The 12,786-nt window shown below is 43.8% G+C and overlaps 2 protein-coding genes across 2 annotated transcripts; one reads left to right on the top strand and one right to left on the bottom strand.

The window, feature by feature from the left end:
• Positions 1-1,793: 1,793 nt before the first annotated feature.
• On the top strand, positions 1,794-4,341 carry anapc13 (anaphase promoting complex subunit 13). The gene is made up of 2 exons (XM_080001905.1): positions 1,794-2,059; positions 4,065-4,341. Exons 1-2 carry the CDS (start codon positions 1,961-1,963, stop codon positions 4,188-4,190), a joined length of 225 nt encoding a protein of 74 aa, XP_079858031.1. The 5' UTR covers positions 1,794-1,960; the 3' UTR covers positions 4,191-4,341.
• Positions 4,342-4,923: 582 nt separating this feature from the next.
• Positions 4,924-8,456, bottom strand: LOC307231715 (lathosterol oxidase-like; the record flags this gene model as incomplete). The annotated part of the gene is made up of 5 exons (XM_080002503.1): positions 4,924-5,232; positions 5,380-5,508; positions 7,632-7,732; positions 7,873-8,005; positions 8,247-8,456. 5 exons carry the CDS (start codon positions 8,454-8,456, stop codon positions 4,966-4,968), a joined length of 840 nt encoding a protein of 279 aa, XP_079858629.1. The 3' UTR covers positions 4,924-4,965.
• Between the last annotated feature and the right edge of the window lie 4,330 nt (positions 8,457-12,786).

The following is a 12,786-nucleotide window of genomic DNA, read 5'->3' as shown; positions in this document are numbered from 1 at the left end:
TATACAGGGGATGCTGGGCTTTCACCCACAGCATGGGCGGCGTTTTAAACGCTGGGATCTGCATGCAGGAGAAAACTGGGTTTCCGGGATCAGTACATTTCCCAGCTTGATCACCGCCTCTCGGTGTGTCTTCAAAGGTTGACATCCCTTGTGGTACCTTTTAAAAGAGGGGAAAAAAGACAGGAGGTCAATCTCAATTCACTGAACATTCAAATGCTCAATTGGCAAACTGTAAGAGTTGCTGAAATTCATGTTCATCGTAAAATTTTAATTTACAAGATTGATTATATAAAAATATTTATGTGATGAAAAACAGCAAGTCAAACCAAATTTATTAATAAAGACCTTAATCACAGTGAAGTTTCAGAGGGCCCCACTGTGAGGCCCTCACAAACCCACATTTCACATGGAAATCAACAGCATCCCCTAGCCTTCTAGAGAAATGGTTTTCAACGTGGGTCCGATCAAAATGACTTTTAGTTCAATTTCACCATTAGTTACTTTGCAAGACGTTAGCATGAGGCCATGTACAACAACGACTGCTTTGATCATGGTTTCACTGTTATCTCCCCAACTACAGTATAGAGGGGTATGGAGGTTTTGATACAATCATAATCTAATAATAGAAATCTAAGATCGGTAGTTCCAGTGACAAAATCTTATCAATGGGGTCTGGGCCCTAATGTGTATCTAAGTTCGGGTCCTTGATACCAAAATAGGTTGAGATTTACTGTTCTAGTCGATGAACCGAAGAAAAAATAGCAAACTGATAGTGCAACAGCTATTGTTCATTCATGCAGGCTAGGGTTACTAAATCATGTTGAGTGGGGTTACTAAGTCATGTTGAGTAGGGTTACTAAGTCATCTTGGGTAGACTCAGTCATGTTGAGTAGGGTTACAAAGTCATGTAGGCTAGGGTTACAAGGTCATATTGGGTAGGGTTACAAAGGCATGTTAAGGAGGGTTACAAAGTCATGTTGGGTAGAGTTACTAAGTCATGTTGGGAAGGGTTACTCAGGCACCAAACTTATTGTGTGCTTACAAGGTGCTTAAAAGCTGTCGCAATAACCTACGCTGGACTGACAGTGACCTATACCAAATCACCCACTATACTCTGGTGTATAAAAAAAAATCAAAAACTAAAATATAATCAAATATGAATCATTATTATTAAATATATATAAAAATCAAAATGATTAAGAAAAATGCGACACAATTGTTGTCTTTCAGTTCGTATGCCATTAATATTCGTTCTGACAAAAAACGAAAAGCAATTCAACGACACTTTTAGCGCTAAAGTACCGTCGCTACCACAGTAACTATCGGGTAGCTAGGCTCAGCGTTACGTTACTTTTCGATCCTCTGGGTTAAACGCAGCTATCCGTCCACTCGCCGACATGTCTCGGAATAAAAATGTCACTTTCAAAAGTATATATTTTTTTTCACTACGTGGCTTCGCTCTGGATCGTCCAGTACCACCGGCGCACACTGCCGCGATCGTGTTTCCCACGGGTGTATCCAGAACAACCGCGTTTCCAGGAAGTTGTGTCCGGTTACCGTAGCGACCCCAGAATGGCTCGCGGTAAAGCGTGGATATCATTATTATATATATTTTTTTATCGTTATTTATTTATTTGCGTATTCATTTATTGTCGTTATTGTTTAACGCACTCTGTTTTGACTCAAACGCGTGTTGAATGGGCGTAAAATTGAAAATCAATAAAAGAAAACGTACCAAACTTTACGTCGTTAGACCGTTAGACCGGATGTGACGTAACACCCCAGCACAGCAGGCGGCGCTGCGTGCGCAACGACGGACTAGCAAGAGCGTAGCGGAGCAGGCGGACGTTTATGCCGTAGAATTGTTCCTGAAGATATTAGCCTCGCAAACTTCTTTAGGAAAAAAACCCCAAAAAAAGAAGTGGGTATTGTGAGCTCGGATCCCCGCCTCGGCCAGAAGATGGACAGTGAGTTCCAGAGAGATGGAAGAGTGCTGGACCTCACTGACGACGCCTGGAGGGAGGACCGGCTCCCGTACGAAGACGTCACCATCCCGCTGGTAAACCTGGCCGAAAGTCTTGTTGTTTTGATTCAAGTGGATGTCCAAAACTGAAGCCCCACACGCTTCTCACCCCACCCCGGAGTGCGTACGTGTGTTTCTTCTCCACCGGAGCAGTGGCTCCCAACGTGGTGTCCGGGGACCCTCTCGGGATCCTTCGACAGGTTCCAGGTGGTCCGCAACAGAACGAGCAGTAGTTAAACTTCAAGAGCATTTCATTTGCAAGACATCAGAGCCATAAAATAATCTACGATAATGACTGTTTCGACCCTAGATCCGTTCTTTTTGTTCTTTCTATAGTATAGACCGGGTTTGAAATTTGGACAATCTCCCAATAGCACATCTTCTCGGAGTGGGGGTAAACAGGGAGTAAATCTCAAGATTCAAGATTCAAGATTTTTTTTATTTGTCACATACATATACATACTTTCATACATATATGCAGTGAAATGTAATGCAACGCACCCGGTGATAGCACACAATATGTCCTAGGAAAAAAAGAAATAAAAGTAAAGAATTCCTTTCTAATAGACCGACTAACTGACTCCTAAAACGTAATACAGTAAGTTGAATACTTATAGAACAAGATAAAAATATATAGAATAAAATACAATAAAATAAAATGGAATAGATAGAGGGAATATGCCTATGTATGTACAGATATGTGCAATTAAAGTGGCATGTGAAGTGGAATGTGAAATCTTATCAAATGGGGTTGGATTTGTTTAATAGTGGAAGAAGTACTCCGAACTTTCACTCCAGGAAAAGTACAAAATTCCCTGATACAAAATTACTCAAGTAATAGTGAAGGAACTGCATTGACATTCCCTCCTTTATATGTCCATATTCTAAAAGTATTGAAGTACTTAGTAGTAGTAGAGTATTAAAATTAAAGGTACTTGTCATATCCAGTGCCCTGATGTAACAGGGCCTATTCTACAGCATGAAGTGCTACTGTACCTTCTGGTTCTGCAGCTGAGTGCTCATATAGATCCGGATTGTGGTTCACAAAAAGATAGTATACGTGCGGTTTAAACTGACTGGGTGGGTTTAAACTCTGCAGCAAAATAATCAAATCCTTTCCTTCCTTGAGAACCCCCGCCCCCAGATTTTTTTTGGTTTTTCTGTTATATTTTAGGTTATATATTTTGTTTATAGTTAGGTTTAGTGTAATCATTACGTTCTGTTGTATATTTCCATATATTGCCATTTTCTTTTTTTCTTTTTTTATTCCATTACTTACGTTATTATTGTCTATTTGACGATATTATGCTGACACTGTAATTTCTCTCTTGGGGTGAATAAAGTATCTATCTATGTAGTTAGTTAGTTAGTTCCTCCCGTTTCTTCTGGAACATTGTGCGACGAGTCCCCACCATTACTGAAGAAAATATGCTGAGTAATGTAACAAGGTTTGTGAATGAGGAGGAAAAAGGTCAAGAAGGGAATCCGGTTTCTCAACCCCATAGGGGAGAATTTGAATCATTCATTGCATTCATTGCCTGGCCCCATCATTCATTACATTTCACAGCAAATATGTATGAAAGTGTGTATATGACGAATAAACCTTTTGAATCTTGAATCAGTACAACTCCTAAAACCTAGTGTCTGACGTAACTTCCAAGGCGATTTAGCACTCTGTCTCAATGCCACTCATGTTTGGCTCCGGGAAAAAGCATTATGGCCCTGTCTGTCATTTGGATAATAGCCTAACATCGCCGAATCACCCGGCCCTTAAGGTACAAACAATGCAAATATTGACCTCAAGCCAAATAATATGCAATCTTTTAGCTCTGCGCTTATATCCTGTAGCAGTTTTTAGTGTCACCACTTGGGTGCTCTCCTTCCTTCCCTATGTTGTTTATCTGCAAAATGATATATCGTTCCTCATTCCGATTCAAGGCCTATACTGATGACAATGTTTTATGTAATTTTCTCTTTCTGTCTTTCTAAGCCTTGTTGGTTTAAAAAAAAATGTCACCTGGTCCCGCTTGTTGTTCTGCAGAGCGAGCTGCCCGAGGCCGAGCAGGACAACGGCGGATCGACAGAGTCTGTGAAAGAACAGGAGATGAAGTGGACGGACCTGGCACTCCAAAGCCTACACGAGAACACACCCAACTCTGGAACCTAAAAGCGGGAGGGGGGTTTTCGATCTGTCCCTTCATACCTGGACGGGTGTAGACCTCCTATATTTGGGGGTGCGGGGACAATGGAATATAGTTGGCACAAGGACTCGCAATGTTATCCTGTTACACTTAAGTCTTAAAATGAGTTGAGAAAAAGATTGAGTCATTTGTGTGGTGTTAATGAGGGAACAATATATTTATATAGTGGGAATCATAATATACATCAACTACTCCCCTCTGCAAAAAATGAAGGGAGTTTTACACAGCTATGACTGAAGTGTTCAGGGCTTTAAACGTACGCTGGGTCGGGATTGCAGCATGACATCATTTGAAATTAAAATATACATCTTATACTTCATAACTGAAATAGCTCAGGCAAGTCCAACTGTTTCAATTATCATTCTGCATCCCCCCTTGTTATCCCTTGCTTAATCTTTCTCTCTCTCTCTCTCTCTCTCTCTCTCTCTCTCTCTCTCTCTCTCTCTCTCTCCCAGCATGTTTAGCAGGGGTAAAGGTCTAAAAGAACAAGTTTGTGCTCTTAAACAAGCATGACCTCCCAAACGTCCCCAAAATGTGAGAAATTAAAGTGATCCTTTCAGCTTGTTTTGGTGTTAACAAAACCAGACCTAAAATAGCACTTTGAAAGGTCTTAGTCTTTTATCATTAAGGGGTCCATTGCTTTAAGGTGAGCGCTACTATAACAGTCTGCCAAACCCCTCTCAGAAGGATCAACTGAAAACAAATTCATCTATTTTAACGTCTTTCAATAAGTCATTCTTATCAGCATAACATTCCCTTTGCTTTGAGTTTGCGGATGTGGTCGTGCGGCCCCTTCCCCAGGAGGGCCGACGGGTGTCGATACGAGCCGCCCAAGCGGTCCCACAGTGTGAAGTATTGGCCATAGTTGTAGTAGAAGAAGAGATGGTGGTCGGCGTGGTGGGCGGCTCCGTTGATCGCCTTCACCAGGGGACCCGGGAGGCGGTAGTCGCCGTCATGGATGGAAATGGTCCAGATGTTGACGAAGACAAAGAGGGAGAGATAGACCACCTGGAGGAGTCACAAGGGAGGAAGTGGCGAGATACTGATAGTTTGAGGGGTTTATATCGGTTTTCCCGTTTCTAATTTAGGTTGACGTAACTGAATTGTCCCCAGTGGGGTGTAAATGGTGTAAAGGAAGGAGGGTTAAGCCTTCACCTTGTGGAGCGGAAAGAGGAAAGGGTAGACATGGTAGGGCAGGCTCTGAAGGAAGCCATCCACCGGGTGGAAGGCGTGGCTTGCAAAGGGCGTGGGGATCTTAAAAATGTGGTGCTGCTTATGTAAATGCTGTGGGGTTGAGGAATAACAATTGCAAAAGAATGACATTTACTCAGTCTCCAAACATTCTTCTGATCCATACCACAGCCAGGACCCAGTTTTTAAAAAGTTTAATCTGGATCAGAAAGATACAGATTTGAAATCCCATTTTTTTGCTACCCAGCATCAGGTAATCCATCTTTTGTGCCATTTTTTCATAGCAAAATTAGATTGGATCACCCTGATCCAGATACAAACTTTTCAAGATTAACAAATTTGGTTTACCGGTGCTCTAAATGGGACTACATATCACAATGTAGGCCGCTAGCCATGGAAATAACAGTTGGTACTGTAGAATAGCCAGCGTGGGGAGTGTTTTTATTTGAAGAGACAAAACAGCACAATAAAACAAAAATGTCCCCTTCCGTTTTTAATTTCTTTTACAACAGACCCCTCATTTGACCTGCAACAAATTCATTAAAACAAACAAATGTACATTATTCACAAATACATTGTGGATCATTTGAATATGTGTTTTAAAGTCAAACAGTCCAACAGTTAGCAAAATAAAGAACGTTCAGAATTATTCATTTGTGGAGACCAGCTTTTTGAAGCCCTGCTTTTAGGAGGCGGATCTCAAGTCTTGCCTTGGCTTTTAGTTGTGTAAGAGTGATTCAGACAAATCTGTACTTCTGCTCTTTCAATTTTTCAAACTCCTGTGGCAATAACTGCTGACTCTACCAGTGAGGATCCACCTGCTTCTTCAATAACAGGGTAGAGATCCAGAATAAATGTTTTCTCTGCATTAGGAGGAGCTGGCTTCCTCTCTACAATCGTGGACTCACCATCCCCTATAACACCTTGAATCCTGTGCAGAGCTTGCGAGCGTTCGCCTGCAATAATGTCAAGAACCACATCTGTGAAATCACCTCTCTGACAGTAGAGGGCTTGTTGCCTGTTTGGGTGTTTTTTTTCAGTATGTTGCCCTGGCCTTAGGATTTTTCCATCTAAATTTGACTTTCTCTGTGGTCCTCCTCTGGCCAGACCCCATGCCATTCACATTCTGGGTGATTTCAACCCAAATGGCTTTTTCTTTCTCCACCTTTTGTATAATTAAAACTTCCTACTATTGAGGCATAATAGTGCCTAACACCCCCCAGCAGTGCGTGGGTTTCTGCAACAGTGGAATTAGGTCCTTTCGAGTCCATGGTTCCACCTCTTTGGTGTAGTGAACATAGAGCTTATCAGCCTTTGGCATGATTGATTTAGTTGAACACAGGGCCAAAGAACATCAGCCAACTGATGTTTATTTGGTGTGTGTTTGAAAACACCAATTACACAGCCAAGAGTTACAGAGAGGCACTGACCTGACGGGTACTATCCATCGCCACCACCATTTTCGTAGGAGAGGATACCATCAAAGGGTGGACGTTGAGCATACAAAACCCCTAGAGCAATATACAGTACCACTGAATGAATATATATATATATATATATATATATATATCAATAAATTGTATGCTCGGTTTTCGCTTTGGGAATGCTGATATTAAGTACATTGCAGACCTTGTCATGGGCGAAAACTTCAATGCAGAACCCGAAGGAGGCACCGAAGGAGGAGCGCCTCGTTTCTCTGCATTTCTCTGCATCTGGGACGTTCTACCAAGTCATTGGTGAAATTATAGGATTGGACAAATCAATTGTGTGCGATGTGGGGAAGGCTGAGTCAATCGCATTGGCCAGCCTCGTCAGTCAAATATGTTTCATTTCCAAAGGACGACCAGATTGCCCAGACCAAGGTGCACGTTTTTTCCTTTTTGGGAACATGACCAATACTATGGGCAAAATACACAATGGTTTGTGAATGTGTAATTATGTTTTGCAGCTGCAGAAACCTTTTGTGCGTGTGTGAAAAAAGTTTTGTGCACACAGAAATAATGTGCACATGTGTAAAAAGTATTTGTAGCTGTAGAAATATTTGTGTATGTGTCATAAAAATGAGTGCAGGAATATTTTCAACAGTGAGGCTTCACATAGTTGGACACACAAATGTCCTACCCGTGTATGCGACACTGAAGATACAAGCTAAAGCTAAAAACTTTTTCCACACAGATTCCATACAGGTGTACCGTAATAGGCATTCTGAAGCTCACCTTATAAATGCTTTTATGATGCATGACCCGGTGTATCCAGTAGATGCACTTGTCTGTGAAGAGCAGGAAGCCGGCAATGCTTAGCAAAATCCCAGGCCAGCCTAGGACAGAGAGCACCCAGAATAAAGGTTTGAGAAAGTATTTCAGCCTCGACTCACCTTAGCCAATGTCTCATTATTAAAGCATCGGAAAATAATCCACCCTGGCGGCAGTTGTAATGCGCCCAAAGTTTCTCTCTTACCTAAAGGAGATTCGTTGAAGTCGTCAAAGAGTTTGCCGTGTCCCCTGATTTCAGCAAAGAACAAGGCCACGGTGGGGAAGCTCATCCAGAAGATGGCGACTGTCCCGAGTTTGATCTCTCTCCATACTTGGTTCTGTGATCCCGTCAGACAAGGACACCGACCACATACAGTATAGGCCATTTAGCCTTGGGAAAACAGCAATATTGCGACAATGAGAATGTGCTGGGCCTATGATTAACCATTAACAGTTCTGATCACCAATTGTAGATCAGCAAGTCTTGAACAGTACAAACAGCGTTAAAACAGCTTTACTTGCTGAGTGCTGCTTGCCTTGCTGACAAGATACCAATCTGTTCGGTGAAAAGCAACTTGCCTCAACGAACTGCGGATGCTTCATAAGCTCATGGTCAAAGACACAGTAAAAACTAAGGAAACCAAACCCCAGGTAGATGAGCTGTGCTCCCAGGTTGGTCACTAAAAACAGGCTGAGGAGTTGACGCAGCGTGCCGTCCTCGTGCCACGTGGCCGGGTACACATATGGGCTGAAGAGGTAACGATCAGCATGGTTCAGCACATAATCCATGGATGATTCTAGGATGGTGGGAGAAGAGCACAAAGGTGACAATGACAACTGTTGCCGTCGTCCACAAGAACGGGAAAAATATGGGTCAAGTGAATAAATACAGATTAACATGACGATTGTATGTTATTTACTGGTAACTCAATTTTTTTTATGCTACACTGTAAAAGTGAGTCCAGATTAAAAGTGTGATTGAGTCCAAGATTGGGTCTAATCCGTGTCTGCAAAACCGCCCCTTAATTGCTTAAATTGTTTTGATGCAGACTATTCATAGTGGGTCTTTGTATTGGATATATTCTAATCCAAGCTCAATTTCATTAGTGGACACAATTATAGTTGTGTTGTGAAGTTATAGTTCTTCATGATATTTATATTGTTGAAATATATACAAAAAAACTATATTAAAACACACCATAACCAGCATTATGTGCATATTTAGAGTAACATTAGCTTTAAGTTGTCCGTTTTTTGTTTTTTTTAATCTTTTCATGAATAAAAGATTATCATTCCACCAGTTTCTTATACAGAGTACTAAGACAGTCTGAAAATCAAACAACCAATCTCACTATACAGATTATAAAAATGCATGCGTAATAGTGGGGTGTGGTTTTTTTTTAGGTGGGGGAGCTTTGGAGCATCATCTGGTAATGAACTCATCATAACCCTTCATTGGCAGATAAGTTAAAGGCCGCAGGGTTACTCTCTCTGTATCTCTGAAATGTGAAGTTTAAAGTAGTATCAGTGGCCATATTTAGGACGAATCATAAGAAGAACTTTGAATAAAGACAGTTTTGGTCAGATGAAGTTTTATTCCTGACGTCTCTGTCATGATCTCCGCCTTCTTCTACCTTCCCCCCCCTCTACTTACCTGTCCTATTAACCCAACTCCATTCACCTGCGCACACAGCTGTTCCAGATCTGAAATCTAACCACTATATATGCCTCTCTCATCAATCACCCATTGCCAGATTGTCTTTGATGCTTGCACCAGACTTTCCAGCGTTCACCGGAATGATTCCCCCCTACCGACTCTCCCTCGCTCCGACCACGTATCCTGCCTCCCCCCCCGCCTGCCTTCTGTCTGCACTCCTCGTTATCGAACCTGCCTGTCCCCGACGACGTATCCTGCCTGCCCCCTGCCTGTCTTCCGTCTGCTCTACAAATAAAAGACATTACCAAATATCCCCGCCTGTCTTTGTGCTGCAATTGGCTCCTAACCACACCCGTTACAGTCTCATCACATTTGGCCCAGAGAGAGATCCAAGCCCATGTGATGGGTTTGGGGGGAATTTTACCTTATTTTTTAAAAAATATATATATATATTTTTTAATAAAACCACAGCATAGTTGACTGACTTACTTTTTATCAATATTTTATTATTTATTGTTACTCTTTGTGCTGCTGTCCTTTTTGTTTCATTGTTGTTCGACTCGACTCTACTCGCCTTTTTTGGTTTTCCGTTGCGCAAAAGTTGATGGTTACGTTAGTTTATCGTTTATTTCTGTTTTTTGGCTTGTTTTCACAATGATTCCATTAGTGTGACTAACCTGGACTCTGTGCATTGCTGCCTGCAGCTATAGATGGGATGGACCCCCTATTGTAATTGTTTGGATTTTTATCATTCTCTGAATTTTTTCGAGTGAAAAGTGTCCGGAACAGGACGACCGGTGGAGCTACGGACACAGTTGAGGTGTCGTTAGAACCGGGTCGTCAACGACATGTCGTGGTTCAAGTTTCATCCAAATCGATCCACATATGGTGCAGAAATTAGATTAGTAAACGTACAAAGTTTGTCCAAAAGTAGCTGAATGTTCGTGCTTCACCGACACGCCAACATTCGAAAACATTAATTTATGTCATGCGTGGTGTGTGGTGTAGACTCCATCACTCTGTAATGGTTAGAGATTACAAACTAGGCGTGTGTGTGTGTGTGTGTGTGTGTGTGTGTGTGTACCGTCTTACCTGGTTGATGTGTGCGGGGCTGTTCGATTAATGTTTTATCTCTTTGGTCTTTTTGTAAATGAAGACTATTCCGATACAAATCTGTGTTAGATGTTAGATGTGTGTTTCTCCTTACTTTGCCTGATTCGCGTAAGTCGTAAGATACAAAATTGGCGAGTGCATAATGAGTTTATAGTTTCAGAACGAATCGGAAACATTGTATCCTGGCAAGTGGAAATAATCACGTAAAAACATCAACCGTTTACCGGCTTCATGGAATAGCAACCCCAGTCCACCTGACTGGGAATGCATGAATGAACCAGTGAACCCGTGAAATTGTAGTTAGTCACAGAGAGACACCACCGCTTCGGGGGGGCACCGGAGGCACCCACGGGATCAAAACTTGGCATGAGCTGACAGTCTCCCTGAAGACGTAATTAAATTAAATTTATTGATTTTTGTAACCTGTGCTGTCAACATGCAGGGCATACAACACAGAGTATTTGTATGCTATTGCATCTAGGACAGAGTCAGTCTGCAGGTGGAGTTCAAGTTCTCAACCTGCAATGCAACTCTTTATTTATTCTTAAATCATCAACAACTGCTGCAATAACTCTGTCTGTGGATGACCTGTAGAATGACAAGAGCAGTTTTTGGTTATAGAGAACTACCACCAACCCACCTCTTTGGAGAACTATTTATCATGTTTGGGTCTATAAACACTGATCACTAACTCCAAGAGGGGGAGAATCACCACAGGTGAGAAAAATAAAAATGGAACCAAACAACATTTACACAAAAACATAAACGTTGGACGACAACATGTATTGAAAAAACCGAGAGGAGCATAACCCAGTTCCATGGAGCACGAGGAGACCCTGCACTCCAGGGGCGCACACATACAACCCACCCCCAAGTGCAGGCACAAGACACAGCCGCAGACACAGAACCCGGGGCGCAGGGTTCAGGCACAGACTGCAGGCCTGGAACCAGGCCCCGCGCCGACCGACAGACTGAACCGCCCGAGCCAACGGGACCCCCACGCCCCGCGCAAGAGCAAGGCCCATCCCACCGCAGCTGACCTGACGCCCGGCCGCGAGCACCGAGCACCCATCCACGTAGCAGAGTGTGCTCCCGGGCACCCGGATGTTAGCCCCCCCGTTGATGCCAGCGGGCCTCCAGATATATGGGCCCTCCACCACCGCCCACCCGTGGCACCCACCGCTGAGGAGCCGTGCAGCGGGAGCAAAGGCCGACAGCCGTCCCCCGCACCCCAACCCACACCCACAACAGCAAGCAGCCCCCCCAGGGGCCCCGAAAGGCAGCCGGCGACGCTCTCCTCAGCCCCGCCAGGTCGCAGCACAGACTAAGCCACCAGGACTTCAGCCCAGCCGGCGGGGGGCCCACCTGGCCGCCCCCCGGCCAACCACTCCCCCACACGAACCCACCAGTGACCCACCTCCCTGAAAAACCCCAGTGCTCAATTATGTGCTGTTGGCAATTGCAGTTAGAATTGCAGGGTGTGGGGGTGTGAGTCCTTCAGGCAAGTTGAACCCGAATCACTCTCACCCCTCCTGCCCCGCAGACCCTGGTCTGGTGGAGTTGTTCGTAGTAGGTTTGATGTGCGAGTGTATGTGTTCTAAGCTAATATGAGTGGTATTAAAATTTCAAGAGGCACGTCTGGGCAGGAGTGTGACTGGCAAGATGGCAGCTGCTCGCCGCATCCCCACCCACATAGCTCGCACCCCACCCATCCCGAAAGCCCAAGGCCTATTGTGTGGTGTATGTACCGAGTATGAGTTTTGGCACTGGGAGAGATAGGCGAAGCATGACCAGATCGACACTGGGGCGCGGCAAGCCGGGGAGCGACCACACGGATCCCACCCCGGACCCGACCGTGGCCTCCCACGCCCACCTCCCGTACCTGGTGTCACCCAACCTACAGCAGCCAATCCCTCTTGCCCAACCTATGTTTCTGTGCGGCTCCCTCTACCTCCCCTGCATCCACCTGTTGGGTTCTACTCTTCTCTCCAGTGGCGGGATTTTGAACTCATCACTCCAATATTTCTAGTTCACTAAGCATGCCTGTGTTTACTGTTCACCTCTCCGGGGGTGATGATCAGTGGAGCCCGGACGGCCAAATTCAAATGGTGCTTAATAAATAAAGATCATTTTAAATTAAATATGACAGTTGTCTGTCATGATATCAGAGTCAATCTGTAACTGACAATGAACCTGTCGGTCTTTATCTTGTTGTTTATTTGTTCACTATGTTTTCTATGTCAGTTTGTTAGTATGCCCCCCCTTTTTTGTCAGTGTTAGTCAGTACGGAAGTTAGAAGCTAGGAACTGTTGTTCCAGGGACTGTTGTTGTTGCTGGACACATTGAGTC

This window comes from Zeus faber, assembly GCF_960531495.2.
Source record: "Zeus faber genome assembly, chromosome: 6".
NCBI classification, from domain to species: Eukaryota; Metazoa; Chordata; class Actinopteri; order Zeiformes; family Zeidae; genus Zeus; species Zeus faber.
The sequence above is the reverse complement of the archived record's forward strand: the minus strand, read 5'-3'. Positions and strand labels throughout refer to the sequence as shown.

Coding starts and splice junctions, on each gene's coding strand:
- anapc13 (XM_080001905.1), top strand. CDS start 1,961: ATGGACAGTGAGTTCCAGAGAGATGGAAGAGTGCTGGACCTCACTGAC. Junction 2,060..4,064: donor AAGACGTCACCATCCCGCTG/GTAAACCTGGCC, acceptor GTTGTTCTGCAG/AGCGAGCTGCCCGAGGCCGA.